Here is a 25,466-nt window from a genome sequence, read left to right as displayed (position 1 = left end):
GGAAAAACGCGGAAGAGTTTGGTCGCATCTAACTACAGCCCCAAAAAATACCATTGGCCATGCTGAGCCTAGCTACATTGCTAACAGGAGTGACAGCGCGTCTGACTGCGTCTGACTGACTGGGAGGTCGCGCAAAGCTCGGACAGGTACGGAGCAGCTCGTCTCAATTCAGATAAGAGCATATTTTATTATGGAAGTACGGTGGACTGTTCCTTTAAGGCTGCAACAATTAACTAACAAAATACAGTATGGCAATTATGAAAATTTATTCATGTAGTTTTTATAGTCAATGTGAAATTTGCTTAAGAAACAGAAAAAGGCATAATAAAATGTGCAGACTTTTACTTTTGAGTAGAATGTAATACATTAATGAAGCTCTTGCTGGCCAAGGCAGCAATACTACATGGGTTTTTTCTTTGCACCATATTACACTGTGCACTGGATTGTTCTCAGTTGGTGCAGTTATTACAAATATAAATAGATATGTTACTAAACCTAAAGATTTATCTCATCTCATCTCATTATCTCTAGCCGCTTTATCCTTCTACAGGGTCGCAGGCAAGCTGGAGCCTATCCCAGCTGACTACGGGCGAAAGGCGGGGTACACCCTGGACAAGTCGCCAGGTCATCACAGGGCTGACACATAGACACAGACAACCATTCACATTCACACCTACGGTCAATTTAGAATCACCAGTTAACCTAACCTGCATGTCTTTGGACTGTGGGGGAAACCGGAGCACCCGGAGGAAACCCACGCGGACACGGGGAGAACATGCAAACTCCACACAGAAAGGCCCTCGCCGGCCCCGGGGCTCGAACCCAGGACCTTCTTGCTGTGAGGCGACAGCGCTAACCACTACACCACCGTGCCGCCCCTAAAGATTTATTTTCTATTTAATATACTTAATAAACAAAGCAACTGATTAAACTTCAACATGTATATCAGCTTGCTCAGGTTATAACTGTGGATAAAGTTATCAGGTGAATATTAGATATATCTAATGGAAGTGAAGTCAATGTGTGTGTGCATGCATGGTGAGACGTTCCAGCAAAGCGTTTGCTCATTAAACACTACTGCCATATAGCCATCTTTCCCTGGAATCTTCTGGATAAGTTTCCGCCAGAGTAGTGCTGGTTCTGAATGGCAGGGAACTGGCTTTCATAGACCCATAGTTACATTCCTAATTAGCACTTTGCAATTATGACAATAATTGTTTGTCCCAGCCTTCGTGTCAAACACTCCAACCTCAAGCTGAATTGGAACAAACCAGAACAGCATTCAGAGTTCGTTTATTCATCATCCGTAACCGCTTTATCGTGTTAAGGGTCACGGTAGCTCTGGAGCCAATCCCAACCAATAGAAAGTAATACACTACTTAAATTTACCCCAGATTGGGCACCAGTCTATGTCAAGTCAAGTTTATTTTTATCACGCTTTTAACAATAGACATTGTCGCAAAGCAGGGCAGCACGGTGGTGTAGTGGTTAGCGCTGTCGCCTCACAGCAAGAAGGTCCTGGGTTCGAGCCCCGGGGCCGGCGAGGGCCTTTCCGTGCGGAGTTTGCATGTTCTCCCCGTGTCCGCATGGGTTTCCTCCAGGTGCTCCGGTTTCCCCCACAGTCCAAAGACATGCAGGTTAGGTTAACTGGTGACTCTAAATTGACCGTAGGTGTGAATGTGAGTGTGAATGGTTGTCTGTGTCTATGTGTCAGCCCTGTGATGACCTGGCGACTTGTCCAGGGTGTACCCCGCCTTTCGCCTGTAGTCAGCTGGGATAGGCTCCAGCTTGCCTGCGACCCTGTAGAAGGATAAAGCAGCTAGAGATAATGAGAATGAGATGAGACATTGTCGCAAAGCAGCTTTACAGAAAATTGAAGACTTGAAACATGAGCTAATTTTATCCCCAATGAGCAAGCCTGTGACAACGGTGGCAAGGGAAAACTCCCTCAGATGGCATGAGGAAGAAACCTTGAGAGGAACAAGATTCAAAAGGGAACCCATCCTCTTTTGGCTGATAACAAATAATGTGATTATAAATAACTTCTCTCTATAACAGTGTCCTATATAGTCACAAAGTATAACTGTGTAACCAGGAAATTCATTATAGTTTTAACATGAAGTCTGTTTTGTTGAAGTTTTAACTGTTCATTGATGGAAACTTGAGTGCAAAACTGTTCATGACAACTGCAGTCCCAATGTTAGCAAGTCAACCGTAGTCCTCAGCCATAAAAGCATTACTGTAAGAGTCCAGAGCATCTTCCAAGTGCGGCTTTCAACTGTCCGTATGGGGCCGTCCTCCACAGGAGCAATGTGATGAGATTCCAGCCAGACGTAGGGCATCAGGATGCATCAGGCAGGTCCAAGGAGCAGAGGAGGTCAGCATCTCGGTCTCACGACCGAGAGAGAGAGAAAACACAGGTTGTTCGGTATGCCCAATGTCACCTGATGAGTAAGAACAGTATACATTTTGCGCTGAGTGCAAGCAGGGACTCCAGCAAAACTAACTATGACAGCATAATTAAAAGGGGAGAGCCAGAAGGTAACACAGGCATGAGGGAGCCCCGGGACATAAAGCAGCCAGCCACTACACCGTTAACAAACCCAAGTGAGCAAGTGAGTGGGGGACTGACAGACAGCATCCATACATCCCAGTTTACCAAAACACTATGTCTGAGGGCCCTCCAGATCTACACCTTTACCAAATAAAACTATTAACAAAAGGCTTGACTAAACAGATATGTTTTCAGCCGAGACTTAAACACTGAGACTGTGTCTGAGTCCCGAACACTACTTAGAAGGCTGTTCCATAACTGTGGGGCTTTGTAAGAAAAGCCTTCACTATACGAGGTACCAGCAGATAGCCTGCACCTTTTGATCTAAGTAGGCATGGCGGGTCATAAAGGACCAGAAGGTCATAAAGGACCTGTGTGGCCCTGTCCACACGGCAACGGATTCAGGTGAATCCGATAAAATTTTTTATCGTTTCGGCCTGGCGTCCACACGGCACCGGCGTTTTGGGTGCCCCAAAACGATATTTTTTGAGAACGGTTTCCAGAGTGGAAAAATCTGGCAACGGCGCTGTTGCGAAGTCGTCTGGATGAGTAGAACGGATTTGTTTACGATGACGTCACAACCACATGACTAGAACAAGCAGCACTCACTCATTCACGCCGGGTAGAAGAAGGGGTTTATGCGCATGCGTCCTACTTCTTCTATTGTTCTGGTGTCTCCGATGGGACTGTCTTACAGCGCACGTAGAGGTGTGGCATGTGTATTGCATTGTTTTCAGCAAGCGTTGCGTTGCCATATGTACCTGATATTTTACTGATCCGTTGCCCATGTGGACACGATATTTTTTTTTACCCGCTAAAAAAAAAATCTCGTTGCCGTTGTCATGTGGATGTAGCCTCAGGTACTATGGTGTAAGACCATTCAGTGCTTTAAAGGTCAATGTCAGGGCACTGTTAACACACATTCACACCTAGGGGCAATTTAGCATAGCCATTAAGGCCCTGTCCACACGGCAACGGATTCAGGTGAATCTGATAAAATTGTTTATCGTTTCGGCCTGGCGTCCACACGGCACCGGCGTTTTGGATGCCCCAAAACGATATTTTTTGAGAACGGGTTCCAGAGTGGAAAAATCTGGCAACGGCGCCGTTGCGAAGTCGTCTGGATGAGTAGAACGGATTTGTTTACGATGACGTCACAACCACATGACTAGAACAAGCAGCACTCTCGCTGTTTTGTATGAACCACTGCATTGCATTCACTTTTGTATACAGCTTTTCTTTTAAATAAACAAGTAACTGAACCATTTCTTGAATTTCTATTTTTTATTGGATAAGACTGCTTTTCAAAATGTTCACACACAGTATAAAAAGTTATATAAATTATATAAAAATGCTTTTCAAAATGTTCACACACAATAAGAAAATTAAGTTATATAAAACTATGCACACTAATAAAACTAATTTGTACACACAGAAGGCACGATTTCCTCGCGTAGTCAGAGCCATCTTCTTCTTCTTGTTGTGTGCTTGTTCCTGTGAGTGCTTCACGCCGGGTAGAAGAAGGGGTTTATGCGCATGCGTCCTACTTCTTCTATTGTTCTGGTGTCTCCGATGGGACCGTCTTACAGCGCACATGACTAGAACAAGCAGCTGTGAAAGGAGCACAGTATCTCAGGGTGAACACTTTGCCTGAAATACTGCGAAAGGAGCACAGTATCTCAGGGTGCCAAAAGAGAATTTTCAAAAATGGAGACACACCAAAGAAGCTATGAGCATGCTGAGAGAGGCAAGAGGCACACAACATGAAGCATGTGTACACAACATGTGGCATGTGTATTGCATCGTTTTCAGCAAGCATTGCGTTGCCATATGTACCTGATATTTTACTGATCCGTTGCCCATGTGGACGCGATATTTTTTTAAATAAAATCTCGTTGCCGTTGTCGTCTGGATGTAGCCTATTGGCCCTTTTCCACTACCCTTTTTCAGCTCACTTCAGCTCGCTTCAGCTCACTTCAGCCCGACACGGCTCGCGTTTCGACTACCAAAAAACAGCACGACTCAGCTCGCTTCAGCCCTGCTTAGCCCCTAAAACTCGCACCGTTTTGGAGTGGGGCTGAAGCGAGCCAAACCGTGCCGAGTGAGGCTGGGGGCGTGAGCAGACACTCCCCTGTGCACTGATTGGTGAGGAGGAGTGTCCTCACATGCCCACACACGCCCCGCGAGCACGCTGGGATCTGTCAACACCGTAAACCCGGAAGGAGAATAATTACGAATTACGAGAATTTCTGAAGCCTTATGTGCCTCGCCTCATCTATACGCTCTTGCCAGTATCTGTTGGCGTTGTCGGTGACAACAAGCCACAGCACCAAGACCAGCAACACTAACGACTCCATGTCCTCCATGTTTATTGTTTACTATTCGGGTTGTGAGACTACCGCTTAAAAGCTCACTGATGTCACTGTTTGCGCTGCTTAACGACATCACGTGACGTCCACCCACTTTCGCTAACTCCACCCAATGTGTCCACCCACTTCCAGCCAGCACGGTTCAGCGCGGTTGTAGTCGAAATGCAACTCCAACAGCCCCGCTCAGCTCGACTCAGCCCGACTCAGCACGGCACGGCTCAGCCGCGTTTGTAGTGGAAAAGCGGCATAAGAGTACTTGCATGTTTTTGGGAGGTTGGAGGAAACCAGAGGACCCACAGGAACCTATATGAACACAGTTAAGAACTCCACACAGACATTAACCTGAGGTCAGGTTGCTGTTCTCGACCCTGAAGACAATCATAAAAGATTACAGGAAATTTGGGATACTTTTATGTTTGTCACACTAAAGTACCCCCTGGCTGACTGTGACAATCTTTACATTTTCCAATAAACTAAGAAAATATTTCAGGCAAAGTGTTCACCAACATGGATTCAATTTTGGCTCTAAGGACCAAGTAATAATATAAATCAAGCCTTCTTCATTTCTATCCACCACCACTTTAGATAGTACATGTTGGGATGTCTCATTCTCATTGGGATTATTGCTGTTGCTGTTGTTGTGTGCAGCATCTTCTATTTCCAGTAATCTATGAAAGATTTGAATAGATTTAATATAAATGGGACGTGACGGGGTCTTGACTTTCTTCGGCTTTGAAAGGAGCACAGTATCTCAGGGTGCCAAAAGAGAATTTTCAAAAATGGAGACACACCAAAGAAGCTATGAGCATGCTGAGAGAGGCAAGAGGCACACAACATGAAGTGATTTATACATAATAAGATTTAAATGTCAGGATTAGAGATGGCAAAATACCACTTTTTCTTTTCCAGTACCCAGAATGAAAGAACACAACCCTCATGAAAGAAAAATAGAATCAAGCAAAAATTGATTTCTTTTCCAAATCCAACTGCAGTCTTTGCGACCAGATTTGTTACAGGATATTCCATCTTATAAAAGACCAACACCCAGTGTTGTTTTCTCTGATATGCAATCCAACTTTTTTTTTTTTCCCCCTGGCATCAGCCCGATCCCGCATATCAAATCTGTGTCATCTCTATTGGGAACCAAAAGCTATGATCATACTGTATGTATATTTATGACTTCAACCAAACATAATGAACAACTGAACATGAAAGTCCCCACACGCACCCATTAACTTCAAATAAATTCCTGACAAAGAGAAGCACTTCTTTATAAAGGCACCTCTTTGTACCTTATAATCATAGTACACAGAGCATTACAGACATACATTACACATCTGCAGTTTCTATAAGAGATCCAAGCTATGCACTGAATTCTTGAAAACAGCTTGACAGATATCCACAGAAATCTAATAATGATTGTCCTTTGTTCTTTTATTTTCAATAAAATCAGTAAGCTTATCCTTCTGCCATGCAAATATTTTACAGTGGTGCTTGAAAGTTTGTGAACCCTTTAGAATCTTCTATATTTCTGCATAAATATGACCTAAAACATCATCAGATTTTCACTCAAGTCCTAAAAGTAGATAAAGAGAACCCAGTTAAACAAATGAGACAAAAATATTATACTTGGTCATTTATTTACTGAGGAAAAGGATGTGAACCTCTAGGATTAGCAGTTAATTTGAAGGTGAAATTAGAGTCAGGTGTTTTTAATCAATGGGATGACAATCAGGTGTGAGTGGACACCCTGTTTTATTTAAAGACCCCAGGGTGACTTCTAAGCAACTGAAGGCCTCTCTCACATTGGCTAATGTTAATGTTCATGAGTCCACCATCAGGAGAACACTGAACAACAATGGTGTGCATGGCAGGGTTGCAAGGAGAAAGCCACTGCTCTCCAAAAAGAACTTTGGTGCTCGTCTGCAGTTTGCCAAAGATCACATGGATAAGCCAGAAGGCTATTGGAAAACTGTTTTGTGGACGGATGAGACCAAAATAGAACTTTTTGGTTTAAATGAGAAGCGTTATGTTTGGAGAAAGGAAAACACTGCATTCCAGCATAAGAACCTTATCCCATCTGTGAAACATGATGGTGGTAGTATCATGGTTTGGGCCTGTTTTGCTGCTTCTGGGCCAGGACAGTTTGCCTTCATTGATGGAACAATGAATTCTGAATTATACCAGCGAATTCTAAAGGAAAATGTCAGGACATTTGTCCATGAACTGAATCTCAAGAGAAGGTGGGTCATGCAGCAAGACAACGACCCTAAGCACACAAGTTGTTCTACCAAAGAATGGTTAAAGAAGAATGAAGTTAATGTTTTGGAATGGCCAAGTCAAAGTCCTGACCTTAATCCAATCAAAATATTGTGGCAGGACCTGAAGCGAGCAGTTCATGTGAGGAAACCCACCAACATCCCAGAGTTGAAGCTGTTCTGTACGGAGGAATGGGCTAAAATTCCTCCAAGCCGGTGTGCAGGACTGATCAACAGTTACCGGAAACGTTTAGTTGCAGTTATTGCTGCACAAGGGGGGTCACACCAGATACTGAAAGCCAAGGTTCACATACTTTTGCTACTCACAGATATATAATATTGGATCCTTTTCCTCAATAAATAAATGACCAAGTATAATATTTTTGTCTCATTTGTTTAATTAGGTTCTATCTACTTTTAGGACTTGTGTGAAAATCTGATGATGTCTCGTCTCATCTCATTATCTCTAGCCGCTTTATCCTGTTCTACAGGGTCGCAGGCAAGCTGGAGCCTATCCCAGCTGACTACGGGCGAAAGGCGGGGTACACCCTGGACAAGTCGCCAGGTCATCACAGGGCTGACACATAGACACAGACAACCATTCACACTCACATTCAAACCTACGGTCAATTTAGAGTCACCAGTTAACCTAACCTGCATGTCTTTGGACTGTGGGGGAAACCGGAGCACCCGGAGGAAACTCACGCGGACACGGGGAGAACATGCAAACTCCGCACAGAAAGGCCTTCGCCGGCCACAGGGCTCGAACCCGGACCTTCTTGCTGTGAGGCGACAGCGCTAACCACTACACCACCGTGCTGCACTATCTGATGATGTTTTAGGTCATATTTATGCAGAAATAGAGAAAATTCTAAAGGGTTCACAAACTTTCAAGCACCACTGTATGTAGGCTATTGCATTAACCAAAGCACTGTATTATCAATGCAAATAGTCTTTGCTGTTTTATATTTTTTTTTGTTAACTGTATGAATTCTATAGATTCTTATTCATAATATAATGTACAAACAATACTTTCAATCCAATTCAATTTCAGTTTTATTTGTGCAGCACTTTTAAGAATGGACATCATCATAAAGCTGTGTTTGCGGATCTTTCACTTTTGTCTTTCTTTCATGATTCCCTTTTTTCTGTCTTTTATCTCTAGCCTGCTATTGTGTCATTTGCCACCTTGTGATGTCATGTGACTCATCATGTGTCGTGATGCTGCTTAAACTTGTTTGTGTCTTTATTGTAACTCACAAATACAAAATGAGAACAATAACTACTAGGGGAAATGGACACACAGTGAAGATGTGAATCGCATGTATACATTATATTCATATACTGTACATTAGATGGATGTATTTCAGTATTATTTTTTGAAATGTGTTTTAAAATTTTTGTTTCAAAGCACCTTCCCAGGTAGTAAATAAAGACAACACATGGCCTTCAGATGTTATGGACACATTGTAGTATGGACACACACACAAATACAGGTTTACATATAAGCTGAGCCTTCACGCTAAGCTTTTTCATCAGCAGATGGAACTACATATTATGTAATGACTGGATCTACACACACTACAAGACAAAAGTATGGAAGTAAGCAAGGGTTACTATTTTGTTTTGGTTTTATGTTATAATGAGGATTGCCTTGTAGAAATAAGGCAATTTGCCAATAATCATTTGTTGAAATCTAGTATAACTGATTGATTGTGTTTTGCCAAAATAATACAGCAATGAAGTCACTTAACGTACTGTAAGTCACTATGTGGACAATGTGGATGTTCCTTAGTAACTCTTAAGGCGAAACACTTAGGGATAGAGATTGCATTGAACTTTTCACAGCTGATTTCCTCTATAGTATCGTGCTGAATAGGAATACAAGTCAATGTAGAATATACTTTAATCAACATGCAAAATTTTATATATATATATATATATATATATATATATATATATATATATATCATCTCATTATCTCTAGCCGCTTTATCCTGTTCTACAGGGTCGCAGGCAAGCTGGAGCCTATCCCAGCTGACTACGGGCGAAAGGCGGGGTACACCCTGGACAAGTCGCCAGGTCATCACAGGGCTGACACACACAACCATTCACACTCACATTCACACCTACGGTCAATTTAGAGTCACCAGTTAACCTAACCTGCATGTCTTTGGACTGTGGGGGAAACCAGAGCACCCAGAGGAAACCCACGCGGACACGGGGAGAACATGCAAACTCCGCACAGAAAGGCCCTCGCCGGCCACGGGGCTTGAACCCGGACCTTCTTGCTGTGAGGCGACAGCGCTAACCACTACACCACCGTGCTGCCCCTTATATATATATATATCAGTACCAGTCAAAAGTTTGGAAACACCTTCAAATTCGATGTTTTTTTTTTTTTTCTACATTGTAGAACAATACTGAACTCATCAAAACTATGAAATAACATATGGAATTATATGGTAAACAAAAAAGTGTTAAACAACATGTTTCATCTTTTAGATTCTTCAAAGTCGTCACTATTTACCTTGATAACAGCTTTGCACACTATTGGAATTATCTGAACCAGCTTCATGAGGTCATCACCCGGAATGCTTCTCAATTAACAGGTGTGTCTTGTCAAAAATGGAATTTCTTGCCTTTTTAATGCATTTGACACCATCGACCAGTAAAGAGTAAATAATAAAAATACAGTAAATCGCCCTGTTCGACAACTGTAGTAATCCATATTATGTCAAGAACCACTCAACTAAGTAAAGAGAAATAACAGTCATTACTTTAAGACACAAAGTGTCTTTTAGTTAATTAAAATAAAGAAAAAACATCGAATTTAAAGGTGTTTCCAAACTCTTGACTGGTACTGTATATATATTCTATCCACATTCACTGGAGATGAGCAATCACGCACTCTGATTGGCTACTCTACCAGCTCATATACCATGAGTAGAGAAAAACAAAATGGTGGAGCGTGTTGCTGAACCAACCGAGGACGAAATAAAAACTCCATTTGAAAACAAAACCTCAAAAAATACAAAAAAAGAGAAGAAAATATGGAATGAAAGTATTTAATGGTAAGAACATATCTTTTTTTATTTTTCAAGAATTAGTATTATTATAGCATTTTTCACAAATTGCGACTCATTTTGTCGGTTTGTTTACATTCTAAGCAGAAATGATTTTGTCGGACGTTTTATATAACGTTTTTATCTATTGAATTTGCAAAAAATAAAAATGAAAATGCTCTGTTTCTCAAAATCCAGGGAATGTGGATAGAAATAAACAGTTATTCCACTCAATCTTGTCGTACATGGCTTATAGCACCTCGTTGGCTATCAGCTCATGTATGACTCGATTTTGTGGAATAACTTAATTATATACTGATCAAAAATATCATTTTGACCACTGATAGGTGAAGTGAATAACATTGATTATCTCGTTACAGTGGCACCTGTTAAGCGGTGGGATATATTAGGCAGCAAGAGAACAGTCAGTTCTCAAAGTTGATGTGTTGGAAGCAGGAAAAATGGGCGAGTGTAAGGATCTGAACGACTTTAACAAGGGCCAAACTGTGATGACTAGATGACTGGGTCTGAGCATCTCCAACATGGCACATCTTGTGGGGTGTTCCTGGTATGCAGTGATTAATACCTACCAAAAGTGGTCCAAGGAAGGACAACTGGTGAACCGGTGACAGGGTCATGGGTGTCGAAGGCTCAGTGATTTACATGGGGCACAAAGGCTAGCCTATTTGGTCCAATCCTACAGAAGAGATACTGTCGCACCAACTGCTGAACAAGTTAATACTGACTGACACCTTTGTTTTAGCCGGCATTAACTTTTTCAGCAGTTTGTGCTACAGTAGCTCTTCTGTGGGATTGGACAGTCAAACTTTTCAATTAACAGCTGTGCCTTGTCAAAAGTTAATTAATGGAATTTCTTGTCTTCTTAATGTGTTTGAGATCAAACAGTAAATAGTAAATAATTAAAATACAGTAAATAGCCCTATTCCACAACTGTAGTAATCCATATTATTTCAAGAACCGCTCAACTAAGTAAATACGTGTACACGAGTGTGTATATATACACACACACACACACTACCATTCAAAAGTTTGGGGTCACTTTGAAATGTCCTTATTTTTGAAAGAAAAGCACTGTTCTTTTCAATGAAGATCACTTTAAACTAATCAGAAATCCACTCTATACATTGCTAATGTGGTAAATGACTATTCTAGCTGCAAATGTGTGGTTTTTGGTGCAATATCTCCATAGGTGTATAGAGGCCCATTTCCAGCAACTCTCACTCCAGTGTTCTAATGGTACAATGTGTTTGCTCATTGCCTCAGAAGGCTAATGGATGATTAGAAAACCCTTGTACAATCATGTTAGCACAGCTGAAAACAGTTGAGCTCTTTAGAGAAGCTATAAAACTGACCTTCCTTTGAGCAGATTGAGTTTCTGGAGCATCACATTTGTGGGGTCGATTAAATGCTCAAAATGGCCAGAAAAATGTCTTGACTATATTTTCTATTCATTTTACAACTTATGGTGGTAAATAAAAGTGTGACTTTTCATGGAAAACACAAAATTGTCTGTGTATATATATATATATGTAAAATGTGTGTGTGCGCGCGCTGAGACCTATTGTGTCTCCCTTTATACCAAGTGAGTCACCAGTTACTCATGCCTTTAAGGCAGTGGTTCTCAAAATGGGGTCTATGGACTCCGAGGGATTTGTGAAATACAGCCTGTTTTTCTTTTTTTAATTTAGTTACTGTACAGTGGTTATTACATTGGCTATTGTGTTCATATCCAAAAGCTCAAAGAAACACACTGTTATTAACTTGATTATTGTGTTCTTATAGTTATTAGGCGATTTGACTGTCCACTTGAATTGAATGTATCTAATTTGAACTTCTGTAACTCAAAAACATGAAGCCTATCAATAATGTCAGCTTGGATCTAATGATTTCTGTTGGCTGAAAGTTCAAGAATAAATAACGTGTATTATTGTACACATTTGAACAATTTTGATCAGTTGAATTACGGTTGCAGAAAAGTTTGAGAACTTTTTTGAACTTTAGGTTAATCTCTTCTGCGATGACCTGGCGACTTGTCCAGGGTGTACCCCACCTCTTCCCCATAGTCAGCTGGGATAGGCTCCAGCTTGCCTGCAGTCCTGTCCAGGATAAGCGGCTATGGATAATGGATGGATGGATAATCTTTAAATAGTTACAGCAGTCATTGACGCTTAGCAAGGATTGAAGAATCAGTTATTTGTAGTTTAGAAGACATTTACTCAAAAATACAGTTTGCCTCCTGTTGCTTCCAGACATTTGCCTGTAGTGTAAATAACATGAAGACAGAAATGGCTCTTGACTGCGAGATAGATTTCTGTTCCATAAATGAAAGACAAACGAGCCATCTTAAAACAAGCCTTATATTTTATCTGAATGTTATATACATGAATATAATACTGAAAATTATATTATGAATGTGTGTATGTACAGAATGTACTCACATGTAGTGAGTGATGGAAATTATTTCCCACCATATTGAAAATAAATGTGGAAAGTGTCAGTAACAGAATGAACTCCAGTGCAATTTGTTTATCTACATCTTGATTGAAACTTAGTTTAGCATTTAGAGTTAACCAATGAGTCGAAACAATTTTGCTTAATCATGAGTTCATTCTGTCTTCATAATGAAGTAAAACAAATTTAAGACTACATATGTGGCATTTGATAAAGGGGTTGTGATTTAGTCTACGGCGTATTCTGGAGCTGATCGTGTTTCTCAAGTCACCCTTGATGAGTTAATAGACTGGCGATTCTTTTGGCCTGCATTCCATCTTATAAATAGCACAACAACACAAGTGTCTTCTGCAGATAACATTCATGACCTACTGATCTTTCTGACCTCCCTCAGACACATAATATAATTGACCTTATATTACCTAATCCTGTATCCCTCTAAAGCGAGGTGACAGTAACCATAAGCACATGGTCACAAGTCGATTTGTAGCACAACAAAGTCATGGAATATTAACAAGATACAATATGAGATATATGATATTATACATACAGGATACTATTTTTTCCATGGAATAAAAATATGTATTCTATTCCCTTTTAGCAGGTTTCATTCATTTGGTTCGATAGCATGCAATATTGTTAGCATATTGCTTATCCTACATGTATTACGTCACTCTACGCAATGGAGAATGAGCATACAATATTGTTACGATATTGTAACAATATCACATGTCAGAGCACGAATATTCAATGAGAAACTTTTCTGCTGCACATGCACAGAAGCATTTCTGTGTTCACCGGGAAAGAGAAAGAAGTGTTGAACACCTAAAAGGCTACCAAAAATTAATTAGATATCGTTTATGCATATTTACAAGAGAAAAACATACCAACGGACATCGAAAAACTGGAAAAGAGACGTAAAACTTCTGCGCTAGCGAGCAACTGTGACAATTTGTAAACAAACATGGCTGCCAGGTTTGCTTCATTAAAAACGGAAGATTTTGAAAGAATTTTGGCTGCCAGGTCACTCCATTGTGTGTAGTTGTCGGTGTTGGTTTTAAAAGTAAGTAAATTACACAGGGAAATGAATACTTAAGTATGAGTCAAAAATACTGGGGTGAGTGTGCGTGGAAGAAGAGTCTGGAGACATTCATTAGCTTCTGCTACTTACTCTTGATGGCGCCGCTTTATTAGCATTCACAAACACTACTGATGAATGCTACACTGGCTGGAAGGTGACTTCACTGCCACATTGACGAACACTGCACCGGCTGGAAGGTGACTGCACTGCTGCACTGACGGCTCTAACTTGCAGGTAAGCTAATGTTGGCCTTCGCTAACACTATTGATGAACGCTACACCGGCTGGAAGGTGACTGCACTGCCGCACTGACAGCTCTAACTTGTGGGTAAGCTAATGTTGGCCTTCGCTAACACTACTGATGAACGCTACACCAGCTGGAAGGTGAATTCACTGCCACACTGACAGCTCTAACTTGCAGGTGAGATAATGTTGGCCTTCGCTAACACTACTGATGAACGCTACACCGGCTGGAAGGTGAATTCACTGCCACACTGACAGCTCTAACTTGCGGGTGAGATAATGTTGGCCTTCGCTAACACTCAGGGCTCTCAAGTTTTGAAGTTTGCTCGGAGTGAGATTTTTTTTGTTTGTTTTTTGGTGGGGTGGGGGATCCCTCCTAGTGTCCCATCGACCCTCCCTCCCTCCCAGTGTCCCATTAACCCAGCTACTTAAAAAAAGAACAAATTTGATTAGATCAATTACACTGTTTGTTTATTCCATAACAAATAATAATACAGTAAAATATGTTTTGTTCTTTATTATGCATAAACATTTCCATTTCAAATTCAATAAAGGCAAAAAACACAAATATAGCCCCAAAGGGCCCCACTGAACAATGGTGGATATTGTGTGTGAGTGCGTTTATGAGTGATGCTGTGTGTTGTAAGTGTTTGTGGCAGATTTAGATGCCTTAATTACTGACACTGGGGGCTCCCACTTAAAGCAGTGAGGTTCAATGCCAGCCATTTTCACTGTCATGATTGCTGAGAGGGTTCCGTCCAGGGCCAAGGCGTTTCTTGTTTTGGTCTTGTTCAAGCCCACCATGGAAAAAACCCTCTCAGCATCTGCATTGGAGTGGGGGAGAATTAAAACTAATTTGGCAATTGCAGACAGCCTGGGAAATCTGCTCATTCCAGTCACCTTTGGAGAAAAAAAACAAGGAAGCCTAATTACACCCCTACATATTTTACACTTATTAAATTGCTCATGTCAATGTGTGTGCGCTGGATATTTATTACCCTATTCTTAAGTGAACTCATGCCTTCCCAGAAAGCCTCAACGTCAAATTCCGTTTGGTGTTCGGGCATTGGGACCTCCATTAACTGGTAGTCCTGAAACTCCTCTGCAAGTTGGTCTTGGTCTTGGGGTTCATGATATGGAAGCAGTTTGGTGAACCTAAATAATACAATGTGTACTTAACCAGGAGAAACAAAGGGCTAGTTTTTCAGCAAATGTGATCAAACTTTGCAGTAGATTTGAAATGTTAAACCCTTACCGATCCACAAAGTATGCAGCATCATTGACTTCACAGTCTGCCCTCTGCTGCACATCCACAAACCTGGCGTGTTTCAGGAGACTATCTTTAAGGGGCAGTTTTGCCATGGCATATTCAACTGCCCCTGTCAAAAATGCCAAGACAGCCTGGTGGAATCTCTCCACCTGCTGTGGAGTGACATCTCCAGCCTCTAGGAGCTGGTTGAGGGTTGCCCTGGTTGTAAAACCCACATTCAGCTTTTGTCCTATTAGAGTTATGAATAGAATAGAATAGGGTAGAATAGAAAGCCTTTATTGACATTATACAGAGTATAAAAACATTTAAAGCTGCTCCATAAAGTGCACACATAAATATACTCATCTCATCTCATTATCTCTAGCCGCTTTATCCTTCTACAGGGTCGCAGGCAAGCTGGAGCCTATCCCAGCTGACTACGGGCGAAAGGCGGGGTACACCCTGGACAAGTCGCCAGGTCATCACAGGGCTGACACATAGACACAGACAACCATTCACACTCACATTCACACCTACGGTCAATTTAGAGTCACCTATTAACCTAACCTATATGTCTTTGGACTGTGGGGGAAACCGGAGCACCCGGAGGAAACCCACGTGGACACGGGGAGAACATGCAAACTCCACACAGAAAGGCCCTCGCCGGCCCCGGGGCTCGAACCCAGGACCTTCTTGCTGTGAGGCGACAGCGCTAACCACTACACCACCGTGCCGCCCACATAAATATACTGTTCAATAAAACTACTAACTACTGTACATAGACTGCAAACATATACAGTAAACATCAGACACTTAAACCACAAAGGCAAACACCTCCCACAGTTTTAACAGAATCTTCACAGACAAAGTATCATAAAGTATCTCTGCTTTCACATTGGTGACATCCTCACTGTCAAAACTGAATAAGTCATTTGTGGTCAGTAAACAGAGAGTTTATGTATTTGCATATAGGGAGAAACTTGGGGAGCATTACCAGGCACATCAACTGACCTCCCTGCCTTTGTTTTCTGAGCCTTGGCTTCCCAGAAGGAAAGGAGGCTCTTCTGTTTCTTCCCTGACATGCTAAAATAAATGACACAAACGATTAAAAAAATGAAAAACGCCTCTCTGTTCATGACAGCTCCTAGGCGACTTAACCAAAGTTATTCATTCTATAATCCCCAGAAAAACAGTCTTTGACTAAACGAACATTTAAATCGTCGTCAGCACAGCATGCTATTTTAGCTGGTTTACATCTAGCTTGCTAGTTAGACAGTTATCTACGATAGCTTGAAATGGACAGGTTTTCGATACTGAATAAGGTGTAGACCAGAAATATTGGTCTATAGAGTAAAACTACAAAGTAACTAAGTAAATATTGATATAAATTAAGTTATTACCTGATGGTCCTGAGTCCCGACAGTTCTCCAGTTCTTTCAGTTCTCCCGTTCGCTCCAGGTCGCTCTCTAGATCACTCACAATTTTGCAGGTGCAGCGCGCGCTTGTAGCTGAAACTCGCGTCTCCCCAACAACAGAACAATCTATTTTCTGATTGGCTGATGCTGCTCCGAGCACAGGGGCGAGTTCAAGACATATGAAACGTTTCGACACAGTTGCAGAACGGTGCACGTTTTGGCCAATCAATAAGGAACAATTAGAAAAATGTAGCAAACCGTTGCAGCGGTTGAACTCGCCCCAGGAGCGCTGTGACCTACAGCTGTGGCGGTTGTAGATAGCTTGAAGGAATTTCTGTGCGATTATTGGAGAAGCTCAAAGTGAGAAATGCCATGTGTGGCGTGTGAGCGTGTGAACTCGTTGAAATGCGTGTGTCTCACTCTCAATGCGTGAGGCTTGAGAGCCCTGCTAACACTACTGATGAACGCTGCACCGGCTGGAAGGTGAATTCACTGCCACACTGACAGCTCTAAGTTGCGGGTAAGCTAATGTTGGCCTTCGCTAACGCCATTGATGTATGCTACACCAGCTGGAAGGTGACTGCACTGCTGCACTGACAGCTCTAACTTGTGGGTAAGCTAATGTTGGCCTTCGCTAACACTACTGACGAATGCTACAGCGGCTGGAAGGTGACTGCACTGCCGCACTGATAGCTCTAACTTGCAGGTAAGTTAATGTTGGCCTTCGCTAACACTACTGACGAACACTACACCGGCTGGAAGGTGACTTCACTGCCACACTGACGAATGCTACACTGGCTGTAGGTGACTGCACTGCCACACTGACGAATGCTACACTGGCTGTAGGTGACTGCACTGCCACACTGACGAATGCTGCACCGGCTATAGGTGACCGCACTGCCACGCTGACAGCTCTAACTTGCAGGTAAGCTAGTGTTGGCCTTTGCTAACACTACTGATGAACACTACACTGGCTGGAAGATGCCTGCACTGTTGCCCTAACAGCGCCAACTCGTAGGTAAGCTCGCGTTGGGATTCAAGAATGCTGATATGAAGCAAATGTGTATGTATGTATGATAATAATAATAATAATAATAATAATAATATTGGCTGCCTTTTTTCGTGGTATATCAGATATATTCCATTCAGCTACTCATCTTTGACTCATTCGATATCATGCTAACTGAATGGAATATATCTGATATACCACTCAAAGCCAGCCAATGTTATTTAAATAACAGTCATTATTGTCTCAGTCTGTTGTAGAAAAAAAGATAAACTCTGAATTGGTTCAACATTTCTTTTACTATAATAGATTAATTGCACTAGATCCTAAGCAAATAAATAACTTGGCACAGGATTATATTTGTTTACATGAAACTAACTGTGGTTTAATTCTATTCTTAGGTTGAACTCATTTCAACTGCTTTAAATACTGTAAACAAAATTGAGCTATAGATCAGAAGTCCCTGTGTTTCTATGACCCCTATCTGCATTACCCCCCTCTTCAACACACACACACACTTTATGGTGAGGGGATCTCTAAGTTTAGACTTCCACTAGCATTCTCGCTCACAGTCTCACAGTCCACCAGCACTGCGGCCACACAACCTTTATCTTCTACTCAGGTAAGAAATGAACTTTTATCCAAGTGTAAAATCTGTCGGCAGACTGATATGTGAGCGATGTGAGCTCCTAAGACTTGTTGAATGAATTTCACTTTATTTGATACTTTATTTGATCACGTTCTCTCATGGTCTCCGCTCTGTTCCAGAAGGATCCTATCAGCTGTCCTTGTGTTATATATAGACACTAAGACTCATGTGCTCGTGCACTTTAGTGACAAACTCACAAACACAAGCCAAGGACACTAAAGTCTAAACAGCATTGGATTAGACTTGTTTGGTTACAGAAAAATACCCTGAGACCAATAAATTCAAATGCTATTTAATTACAATTCATATTGGACTGTTCAATTCTAGCACTACTAAATATATTATTTTAAAAATAAATAAATGGTAAGAACTGCTTTTTTTTGTCAACCAGTACCACAAAAAATAAAATAATATTTTTCTTTATTATCCAGTAACCATAATTGGCATCAAAACATGTCATCAGTCGGAGTGACTTTCCATTATCTAATAAAGAAAATGATTTGTCTTGTAATGAGGCAGAGATCTGCTTTTAAAATGATTTTACTGAATACAAAAATGCTTTTTTTCTGGGATATAAGAGTCATCAAAGTCTCATTTACTTGCTGGCAAATAGGTTAGAGTGTATTGCATCACATTTAACAGCAGGCTGGTAGTAACAAACACTAGCCGCAATACCACATACTGTATAAATTGTTTTTTTGCTTTGTTTATTGACTATTTTCTTTTATTTCTGTTGTAAAATGAATTATTTCTGACGAGGGATTAAAAACATATACAGTGGCATGCAAAGGTTTGGGCACCCTTACTGAAAATGTCTGTTACTGTGAATAGTTAAGTGAGCAGAAGATGAACTGATCACCAAAAGGCATAAAGGTAAAGGCGATATATTTCTTTTCAGCGTTTTCTGCAAGATTTGTGTATTATTTTTGTTTTGTACAATTGGAGAGTGAAAAAAGAAAAGGAACACCATGTGAAAGTTTGGGCACCCCAATACATTTGAGTTCTCAGGTAACTTTTTTACCAAGGTTCCAGACCTTAATTAGCTTATTGAGCTGTGGCTTGTTCAAATTCTTCGTTAGGAAAGGTCAGATGATGCAGATTTCAAAGCTGTATAAATTCTCTGACTCCTCAAACTTGTCCCTAAAATCAACAGCCATGGGCTCCTCTAAGCAACTCCCTCGCATTCTGAATAATAAAATAATTGATGCTCACAAAGCAGGAGAAGGCTACAAGAACGTAGCAAAGTGTTTTCAGGTAGCTGTTTCCTCAGATTGTAATGTTATTAAGAAATGGCAGTTAACAGAAACAGTGGAGATCAAGGTGAGGTCTGGAAGATGAAAACTTTCTGAATGAACTGCTCGTTGGATTGCTAGAAAGGCAAATAAAAACCTCTGTTTGACTGCAAAAGACCTTCAGAAAGATTTAGCAGACCCTGGAGTGGTGGTGCACTGTTCTACTATGCAGTGACACCTGAACAAATATGACCTTCATGGAAGAGTCATCAGAAGAAAACCGTTCCTGCGTCATAGCCACAAAATTCAGTGTCTGAAGTTTGCAAATGAGCATCTAAATAAGCCTGATGCATTTTGGAAACAAGTCCTGTGGACTAATGAAATCAAAATAGAACTTTTTGGCCACAATGTGCAAAGGTATGCTTGGAGAAAAAAGGGTGCCAAATTCCAGGAAAAGAACACCTCTCCAACTCTGAAGCATGGGTGTGGATCGATCATGCTTTGGGGTTGTGTTGCAGCCAGTGGCACAGGGCACATTTCATTGGTCGAGGGAAGCATGGATTCAAATAAATACCAGCAACTTCTGGAAGCAAACATCACACCATCTGTAAAAAAGTTGAAGTTAAAAAGAGGATGGGTCCTACAATAAGACGATGATCCAGAACACACCTCAAACTCTACAATGGAATACCTCAAGAGGCCCAAGCTGAAGGTTTTGCCCTGGCCCTCACAGTCCTCTGACCTAAACATCATTGAAAATCTGTGGATAGAGCTCAAAAGAGCAGTGCATGCAAGACAGCCCAAGAAACTTGTAGAACTGGAAGCCTTTTGCAAGGACGAATGTGTGAAAATCCCCAGGTAAGAACTGAAAGATTATTAGCTGGCTACAAAAAGCGTTTACAAGCTGTGATACTTGCCAAAGGGGGTGTTACGAGGTACTAACCATGCAGGGTGCCCAAACTTTTGCTTTGGGCCCTTTTCCTTTTTTGTCATTTTGAAAATATAAATGATGAAAATTAAAAAAAAAATGTTTTTGCTTAAAATATAAAGGGAATGAGTCATCTTTAACTTTACGCCTTTTGGAGATAATTTCATCTTCAACTTGCTTAACTGTTCACAGTAACAGCAATTTTGACCAGGGGTGCCCAAACTTTTGCATACCACTGTACATTGAGCATATTACACGGTTGCGCAAAGATATGAAGTTTATCTTTGAGTGGTGAATATATTTTTCAACAAGAGAAGATAAACTTCATACCTTTGCACCACCGTGTAATGTTCTTTATATTATATGGACACATCCACAAAAAAGGAAAAATACGCAATTTAATCGAAATAATTTTAATTTTGATCTGGTTCGCCATTTTGATGAAATGTCGGGAAATGTGTCATTCAGATCAGCAATGTATTTCATATGAAAGATGCGACTTTTTCAACATGAGAAGATAAACTTCATATCTTCAAGCCAACATGTGATTTTCTTTTTATTATATAGACACATTCGCAAACAAGGGCAGCACAGTGGTGTAGTGGTTAGCGCTGTCGCCTCACAGCAAGAAGGTCCGGGTTCGAGCCCCATGGCCGGCGAGGGCCTTTCTGTGCGGAGTTTGCATGTTCTCCCCGTGTCCGCGTGGGTTTCCTCCGGGTGCTCCGGTTTCCCCCACAGTCCAAAGACATGCAGGTTAGGTTAACTGGTGACTCTAAATTGACCGTAGGTGTGAATGTGAGTGTGAATGGTTGTCTGTGTCTATGTGTCAGCCCTGTGATGACCTGGCGACTTGTCCAGGGTGTACCCCGCCTTTCACCCGTAGTCAGCTGGGATAGGCTCCAGCTTGCCTGCGACCCTGTAGAACAGGATAAAGCGGCTACAGATAATGAGATGAGATGTCCCGGATGTAACTTATATGAAACAGTCATATTCAGATACAGTACTGTGCAAAAATCTTAGGCCCCCTATTTTCCATGCAAACTTTAATAAAGATTTCTATTTTATGACTTCTACATTATTGAGTCAGTACAAAAACGTTGTAGAGTTCCAAATGTTTGTTTTCAGCACAAAATTAAATGTTGCAGAAAAAAAAAAGTTTGTATCTGAGCAGTATATTACATAAGAGAGCACTTTTCAGATTAAAAAAGAAAACATAATGAAGGCTGCTGGGTTTTGGTGCAAAATGAAGAAGCGAGTGTGACAGTCAAAGTGTCCAGAAGAACTGGGGCTGGTTCTGTAAGATGCTCAGTAAAACCTACAGCTCGTTTCCGCATAAAACTGCACTCACTGTACCTGAGACTACTTTTTTTTTTAAAGCAAAGGGAATTTCGTCTCACACCAAATGCTGACTTTGTTTCATTTATTATGGCTTACTGATTACTGTTTATAGTATTTTTTTAAAATGTTGAAACATTTCATTTCATTATTTTTAAGCCATTTTTGGTCTACAGCATTTCTTTACATGTGCTTAAGGCTTCTGCACAGTACCGTGTGTGTGTACATATATAGGTTCATTCTGAACGGAAACTATATTTTTACATTCTTGCTCCAGCAATTCTAAGCCCAATTTTGTAGCTGGAAATCAGTTGAAATTAAATTAACAGAAAGATTAATAACAACGATGAAAAGTCAAACGCTCTTTTAGCAGAAATGTTTGTTAATGGTTCATGTCTACAGTCTGCTACGTAAAGTGAAGGAGGATTTCTTTGAATATGAGGCTGCAGATTACCAACATGATTGGCAGTTATTATATCAGAGTACTATTTATTCATCAAAAGTTTGAACAAACCTTGTAATTCAATGTTTTTCTTTATTTTTATTCATTAAAAGGCACTTCATGTCTTAAATTAAAGATGGATGTTGTTTCTCTTTACTTAGTTGAGCAGTTCTTGGCATAATATGGATTACTACAGTTGTGGAATAGGGCTATTTACTGTACTTTTATTATTTACTATTTACTGTTTGATCTCAAACGCATTACAAAGCCAAGAAACTCATCCACTAATTAACTTTTGATGAAGCACACTTGTTAATTGAAAAGCATTCCAGGCAACTACCTCATGAAGCTGGTTAAGATAATGCTAATAGTGTGCAAAGCATCATCAAGGTAAACGGTGGCTACTTTGAAGAATCTAAAATATCAAACATTTTTTGTTTAACACTTTTTTTTGTTTACTACATAATCGCATATATGTTCCAGATGTTATTTCATAGTTTTGATGTCTTCAGTATTGTTCTACAATGTAGAAAATAGTCAAAATACAGAAAAACCTATGAATGAGTCGGTGTATCCAAACGTTTGACTGGTACTGAAGATATCGATTAAATATCACAATTGTTGCACTCCATTGTATCCACCCTGAACTGCATCCAGCTGCTATTTCTACCTCCAGTCAAATATAAATTATAACTGAACCTACCATTTCCATTGAAGTTACAATATTTGTATTTTAGGTTAGGGTGGGATACCATCAGGTGGTAATGGTGTTGTTGTCTGAATTATATGTGTTGAATGTATTGTGTTGTGACTAAACACCGAGAAAAATTCCTAATACGTGGAAATGTAAATGGCGAATAAAATGATTCTGATTCTGCACTGCACTGTGATTTGTTGCTTACAGAATCGTATGAAAAATACTTGGCAGATTTTCCTGTCATCAACCCCAGCTTCAAAAGATTGTCTATAGTCAAGTAAAGCTACCTGTAGCCAGGCGTTCAAGAAGTGAAAAATTGTGGACAGGAATTTAGGCCTATTAGGAAACTGTTTCGGTTTAGGCTACTTTCTTGAAATAAAAGTTGACCAGAACAAAAAGGCTATGAACTGGTTAAATACTTTGAACAATTGCGAGTGAATTTGTTTGCATTTTTGAATACATTACTTTCAATGAAAAAAGAAATGGTTCATTTTCATTCCATGTAACAATTCTGACTGTACTTTTTTATTCTTTAGGACTGTATTTGTACAATCAAAGCTCCAAGATATTCATAGCTACAGTGGTGCTTGAAAGTTTATGAACCCTTTAGAATTTTCTATATTTCTGCATAAATATGACCTAAAACATCATCAGATTTTCACACAAGCCCTAAAAGTAGATAAAGAGAACTGTTGATCAGTCCTGCACACCGGCTTGGAGGAATTTTAGCCCATTCCTCCGTACAGAACAGCTTCAACTATGGGATGTTGGTGGGTTTCCTCACATGAACTGCTCGCTTCAGGTCCTTCCACAACATTTCCATTGGATTAAGGTCAGGACTTTGACTTGGCCATTCCAAAACATTAACTTTATTCTTCTTTAACCATTCTTTGGTAGAACAACTTGTGTGCTTAGGGTCGTTGTCTTGCTGCATGACCCACCTTCTCTTGAGATTCAGTTCATGGACAGATGTCCTGACATTTTCCTTTAGAATTCACTGGTATAATTCAGAATTCATTATTCCATCAATGATGGCAAGCCGTCCTGGCCCAGATGCAGCAAAACAGGCCCAAACCATGATACTACCACCACCATGTTCTATTTTGGTCTCATCCATCCACAAAACATTTTTCCAATAGCCTTCTGGCTTGTCCACGTGATCTTTAGCAAACTTCAAACGAGCAGCAATGTTCTTTTTGGAGAGCAGTGGCTTTCTCCTTGCAACCCTGCCATGCGCACCATTGTTGTTCAGTATTCTGATGGTGGACTCATGAACATTAGCCAATGTGAGAGAGGCCTTCAGTTGCTTAGAAGTTACCCTGAGGCCCTTTGTGACCTCGCAGATTATTACACGCCTTGCTCTTGGAGTGATCTTTGTTGCTTGACCACTCCTGGGGAGGGTAACAATGGTCTTGAATTTCCTCCATTTGTACACAATCTGTCTGACTGTGGATTGGTGGAGTCCAAACTCTTTAGAGATGCTTTTGTAACCTTTTCCAGCCTGATGAGCGTCAACAACACTTTTTCTGAGGTCCTCAGAAATCTCCTTTGTTCGTGCCATGATTCACTTCCACAAACATGTGTTGTGAAGCTCAGACTTTGATAGATCCCTGTTCTTTAAATAAAACAGGGTGCCCACTCACACCTGATTGTCATCCCATTGATTGAAAACACCTGACTCTAATTTCACCTTCAAATTAACTGCTAATCCTAGAGGTTCACATACTTTTGCCACTCTGATATGTAATATTGGATCATTTTCCTCAATAAATAAATGACCAAGTATAATATTTTTGTCTCATTTGTTTAACTGGGTTCTCTTTATCTACTTTTAGGACTTGTGTGAAAATCTTATGATGTTTTAGGTCATATTTATGCAGAAATATAGAAAATTCTAAAGGGTTCACAAACTTTCAAGCACCACTGTATATAAATACTTGTCAAAATTGTCTCTTACCTCAGTAACCTACAGCAGTGGCTCCTGCTGCTGCACTACCACCACCCTGTACATTTTTGAGGGGGATTTCTCTGCTCTGACTTAGCCAGTTCAACAAGTATAGACATGTTGGCTTGTTTGCTAAGTTGAATCATGTGAGTCAAGAGCATGCGTGCGGGGCGGGGGGGCAAATGTGCAGGGTTACGGTAGTCTAAAAAAGATTTCAAAAATTTAATGGAAAATTACGAGTAGAAAATGTTCACTAATGTTTCACAGTCAGTCTGTTTTTCTTCTGAAGATGACTTGCCTTCATACAATCCATGAATGGTTGAAATTATAATGATAATAGCTATTGAAGTTGAAATAAACATCTCATCTCATCATCTCTAGCTGCTTTATCCTGTTCTACAGGGTCGCAGGCAAGCTGGAGCCTATCCCAGCTGACTATGGGCGAAAGGCGGGGTACACCCTGGACAAGTCGCCAGGTCATCACAGGGCTGACACATAGACACAGACAACCATTCACACTCACATTC

General features: G+C 40.7%; 1 protein-coding gene across 1 annotated transcript; it reads right to left on the bottom strand.

Moving 5' to 3' along the window:
- Positions 1-14,512: 14,512 nt before the first annotated feature.
- On the bottom strand, positions 14,513-25,058 carry LOC132865760 (uncharacterized). Its single transcript, XM_060898277.1, has 6 exons — positions 25,004-25,058; positions 16,691-17,059; positions 16,302-16,373; positions 15,297-15,540; positions 15,040-15,196; positions 14,513-14,941 (listed from the first exon to the last, which is right to left on the bottom strand). The coding sequence occupies exons 1-6, from the start codon at positions 25,056-25,058 to the stop codon at positions 14,663-14,665; spliced, it is 1,176 nt and encodes a 391-aa protein (XP_060754260.1). The 3' UTR covers positions 14,513-14,662.
- Between the last annotated feature and the right edge of the window lie 408 nt (positions 25,059-25,466).

This window comes from Neoarius graeffei, chromosome 18, assembly GCF_027579695.1.
Source record: "Neoarius graeffei isolate fNeoGra1 chromosome 18, fNeoGra1.pri, whole genome shotgun sequence".
NCBI lineage: Eukaryota > Metazoa > Chordata > Actinopteri > Siluriformes > Ariidae > Neoarius > Neoarius graeffei.
Note: the sequence above shows the minus strand (reverse complement) of the source record. Positions and strands in the feature narration are given on the sequence as shown.